Genomic DNA, 4,816 nt, shown 5'->3' with positions numbered 1-4,816 from the left:
TGTTATATTTGAAAGTGATTCACAAATTTTTATTGATGCCATTGCCATCTCATCTACACATCATGGACTCTCAACTGTTAGTCTTTTTAATTTCTAATATCCGGTTTTTGTTATCATTAGTTGATAACTTTGAGGTAAAGTTTCAAAAGTCTTAAGTGAATATGGTCGCTCACACTTTAACCAGGACGACATATTCTAGACTTAATTACTGTATTTTTTAGTCTATTCCTCGCTGTATTAACAATTACCATTTGATAAATGAAATGAGTTGAATTTATTCTTATTAAAAAATAAAATGATAATGTATAATAATGATTAAATTAAGACGAAAATGGGACACCATTTCTTAGAAGTCGCCATGTGACAAAACATACAACAAAGACCATTATTTTGACAGTCGACGACCACACCACAATGCAAGTCACGACACAAACGTGGTACTGTAACTCATGACTCCTACTACTGTACTCGTTCACCAATTATTACCACTATTTATTCAACTCCATAATCTTCTTGTAACCTTCGTATTATTATTAATTTAATTAAAAATTCACTATAGAATAAACATTAATTATGCCACTACTTGCGTTTCTTCATATCATAGCTTTTTCTACCACACATTACATTAAATTATAATAGTAATAATTAACTTTTTAATATAAAAAACTTAGGCTAAAAGAAAAACATAGCATAGCAGACATTAGAATTTTCAGACCAAAAACATAGACTAATTCATCGTTTGACATTCCCACCAATGTTCCAACTTCTATAACTTCTTCATATTCCAAATCTTCTCCTAACTCACAAGAAAAAAAAAACAACAACTCTCTAAGATGAAGACTCGTCCCTCTACAAAAATCTCTGCAAAATGGATTCCAATTTTCTCTGTCTTTTCCTTCATTATTGGCATGTTAATCACAAACAGGTCTTTCCCTTCTTGCCCACTATTTCTATTTTCATCAATCATATGTTTCATTAAGCTATGAATGATTTTGCTTTGAAATTGGAATCATGGGGTGTGAGATTTCTGTTTCAAAATTTGAACTTTATGATCTGATTTTGAAGTTTTTTGTTTTTTTGTTTTGGTAGCAGGATGTGGGAGCAACCTGAATCTAGTGGTGTGATAATTTCTAAGCATCAACGTGATCAACAAGAACTTCAAGTGATCTCAGAGGACTGCGATACCAAAAAGGTATGCAGTTGCTTAATCATTCTCAGATTTCTAATTTCAGTTCAAAAATTGTTTTTTTTTTGGTATTTTTTTGCTTTTGGTAAAGTAAACCCTACAACTTTTTTGGAATAACAGAAGCAGGATAAGCCTAAGGATGACATGAATGAATTGTATAAAACCCATGAAGCTATTCAGTGAGTGCTAAGTTGAATCTGTCTCATTTTTGCTAGATTTGTTTGCAGACTGCAATTGATTTTTAATTTTTATTTATTTTTTTTACTTTTTTTATTTGAATAATTTGGTTTTTTTAATTTCTTGGATGCTAGGGCCCTAGACAAGCAAGTTTCCATGTTGCAAATGGAATTAGCAGCAGCTAGGAGTTCTCGCGAAATCAACTCAAGTGGCTCGGCCACCACTTCTGGTGAAGGTGCTTCCAAGAAGAAGAAGGCATTTATAGTGATAGGTATAAACACAGCTTTCAGTAGTAGGAAGCGGCGTGATTCTGTTAGAGAAACTTGGATGCCTCAAGGTGAAGCTGCCTTACTTTATAGTAGTACTCAATTTGGTATCCTTTTAATATTGTGATGAAGAATTTGAGGTCAAATTTTTCTGTGAAGTTAGTTCTCATCGAACTTTTCTTTGAAGTTAGTTCTGAAAATTTGTGTTTTTGTGCCCTCATTTTTATCAGGTGAACAACTTCTTCAATTGGAAAGGGAGAAAGGAATTATTATCAGGTTCATGATTGGTCACAGGTAATATAGTCTGTATACGATACTGTTTGTGTCAATATATGAAATTATCGAAACAAAAGTTGGTGTGATTCAGGATATAATATGGTGCCTTACTTAGTGGATAAGGCTTGGTTGTTGTTGTTGTAACGTGAAGCTGTAGGATGTCTCTTTTTGTTCAATGGAACACTCGCATTTACTATTTCATTTTGAATAGGACAATGCAAAAATATTGTTCTTACTTGTTAGAATAAAGTTATCTCTTTTAACACAACTTATCTGACTCCTAGATCCAAAGCATAAGCAGTCGCTCTAAAATATGGTAATGCGTAAGTATTGGTTAGTTGATTGTTTTCCTTGGATCACGACAAACCTGTTTCGATTTTCGAATTCTAACCTCAAACTCAAAGAACGACAAAAATGACTTGTATGACCAATATCACTCGGACTCCTTTACAGTTCTTTGTTTTTCTTAATACTGTACCGTTACAATTACTAAATGATCTGGTCATTTATATGGATTCTACTTAACGGCACTAATTTGAGCAATTTTGCCATTGTTGTTTCAGTGCAACTTCCAACAGTATTCTAGATCGTGCTATTGATTCAGAAGAAGCTCAACACAAAGACTTCCTTCGTCTGGTAAGGCAGATCATTATTATTACGACTTTATTGTGTGAGAAAAATATAGGTGATTTGGCAGGATTTTGACATTTGGTTTACATTATCTTATAGCAACATGTTGAAGGATATCATGAGCTGTCTGCAAAGACAAAGATTTTCTTTTCTACCGCCGTTGCGTTATGGGATGCTGATTTCTATGTCAAAGTAGATGACGATGTTCATGTCAATTTAGGTATATATGCTGGCTTAGGATTTTTTACCTTTCCTTTGTTTGCATGCCATTGTTTCCTTAAACCTTTATACCACTTTTCTCGGTACTTTTTCTCTAAACAATAGCTTTTTTCTTCTCTGTTGCTCTTTAGGTGTCCTGGCCGCAACCCTTGCCCGCCATCGTTCAAAACCTAGAGTATACATTGGATGTATGAAATCTGGACCTGTTCTATCTCGAAAGTAAGTACAATGAATTCCGGATTATTTGGGGTCCCTGTCCCTGGAAATCAGAGGGTTAAGACAAAAATAAAATGCTACTCCTCTTCCATGCTTCTCATTGTCGTTTAATGTTTATCCATTTTTTACGTTGTCTCTACATTTATAGGGATGTCAAGTACCATGAACCTGAGTTTTGGAAGTTTGGAGAAGAAGGAAACAAATACTTCCGACACGCAACTGGGCAGATATATGCAATCTCGAAGGCTTTGGCCACTTACATTTCCATTAACCAGTATGTATACGTTTTTTTTGTACGGTACTTAATTTGGCAACTGAGGAACACTTTTGAATGGAAAATTACAATTCTAAACTACATTTTGTCTTTGCGAAGAATACTTACTATTTCTATGATTTGATTCAAGTGAGAAACTTTTTCATGAAAAGTTAAAATGCTACCAAATATGAAACCTCGGCCTCAGCTTGTGGATCAGACCATGATAATATAACCAATAAGAGTCGTTATGTTAGGACTTAAGCACGTGAGGAGAGGCCAACCCAAAAGACTAGTCCAATAGGTGGGAGAGCCTCATGGCCTAAATACCATGTTGAGTACTTTTATATCTACTTGATGTGGGACTCGTAACACTTTATTTATGTGACATGTACTATTCTTACAAAAAATGACAAGTTTCATGGATGTCCTTATTATGATTGCAGGCCGATTTTACATAAATATGCTAATGAAGATGTCTCACTTGGTGCATGGTTCATCGGTCTTGAAGTTGAGCATATTGATGACCGCAGTATGTGTTGCGGAACCCCTCCAGGTATATAACCGGAAGCAATCATAAAATCATTATGTCTAAAAATTTAAAATTCATTAGAATTTAAACTAACTTTATCGATTGTAAATAATACTTTATGTCTGATATACAATCAATATTGTTGTGCAGACTGTGAATGGAAGGCACAGGCTGGTAACATTTGTGTTGCGTCATTCGATTGGAGCTGCAGTGGAATCTGCAAATCAGTGGAGAAGATTAAATATGTCCATTCAAAATGTGGTGAAGGTGATGGAGCTGTTTGGAGCGCTTTATTTTGATTTTATATCCAAAGGAGGATGGTTTTTATTTCTGGTCAAAAGACGAACCGATTGTTTAAACTGAAGCTAGAACATTTTGGATTCGAGAATGAGAATCATCTGCAAACGATATAACATGAAACATTTTTGTGGAAAGCTTAGAGGCAAGGCTGGTTGATCAAGATAAGAATTAATGCATGAATGTGGAGGATTTGAGCATGGGGTTGGGGGGGGGGGGGTATGTATGACAAATATAGAGGTGCTACTATAATATATTTATTTAGGACTTATTTTAAGTTTATTAATTTTTTGTTCTTTTTATAGTACACTTTGGGTTGTGCGAGAATCAACAATGTTTTGATAGATTTTTGATAGTACTATATTAAATGTGATGCAACGAATGTTGGATTTATCTCCTTTTATTTATTTATTAATTTAAATAAGGGATAATTACTACTAAGTGCACATTTTGGTAATTATCCATTAAGCCTAAATTGTGGTCTTTATTCTTTCCCTCAAATATAATAACTGCCCATAAAAATAGTGTGGCAGTTATGATTGCACGTAACAAATATTTTTGTGATGGACAAAAGTTATAAATAGAGTGCAATCCTTGGTTTTGGTTCCCTAAGCCTCATATCTCTATTCAGTAACTTACACCATCTAAGGGAGATTGTAGAAGGTTTAGAAGAGCTTAAACATCCTTAAGCAAAGCAAGATCAATACTCAACAGAAATAAGCTAGCAATGGCGGGAGGTATTTCGGCTATTTAAATTCAATTTC

General features: G+C 34.2%; 1 protein-coding gene across 2 annotated transcripts; it reads left to right on the top strand.

The window, feature by feature from the left end:
* Window positions 1–595: 595 nt before the first annotated feature.
* Window positions 596–4,434, top strand: LOC123896918 (beta-1,3-galactosyltransferase 7). 2 transcript variants are annotated; one of them, XM_045947344.1, is made up of 11 exons: window positions 596–925; window positions 1,090–1,192; window positions 1,307–1,365; window positions 1,498–1,700; window positions 1,860–1,923; window positions 2,469–2,541; window positions 2,635–2,755; window positions 2,886–2,973; window positions 3,119–3,244; window positions 3,670–3,779; window positions 3,906–4,434. In XM_045947344.1, exons 1-11 carry the CDS (start codon window positions 834–836, stop codon window positions 4,052–4,054), a joined length of 1,188 nt encoding a protein of 395 aa, XP_045803300.1. In that variant the 5' UTR covers window positions 596–833; the 3' UTR covers window positions 4,055–4,434. The 2 variants fall into 2 exon arrangements, with proteins under 2 accessions (XP_045803300.1, XP_045803303.1); XM_045947347.1 differs by having other exon boundaries at window positions 646–925; window positions 1,093–1,192.
* The last annotated feature ends 382 nt before the right edge of the window (window positions 4,435–4,816 follow it).

This window comes from Trifolium pratense, linkage group LG7 (assembly GCF_020283565.1).
Source record: "Trifolium pratense cultivar HEN17-A07 linkage group LG7, ARS_RC_1.1, whole genome shotgun sequence".
NCBI classification, from domain to species: domain Eukaryota; kingdom Viridiplantae; phylum Streptophyta; class Magnoliopsida; order Fabales; family Fabaceae; genus Trifolium; species Trifolium pratense.
The sequence above is the reverse complement of the archived record's forward strand: the minus strand, read 5'-3'. Positions and strand labels throughout refer to the sequence as shown.

Bases quoted from the DNA above. Each gene is read 5' to 3' on its own strand.
- LOC123896918 (XM_045947344.1), top strand. From the start codon at position 834: ATGAAGACTCGTCCCTCTACAAAAATCTCTGCAAAATGGATTCCAATT. The intron at 1,366-1,497 runs GTGAGTGCTAAG...CTTGGATGCTAG, and splicing joins AAAACCCATGAAGCTATTCA to GGCCCTAGACAAGCAAGTTT. The intron at 2,542-2,634 runs GTAAGGCAGATC...ATTATCTTATAG, and splicing joins ACAAAGACTTCCTTCGTCTG to CAACATGTTGAAGGATATCA.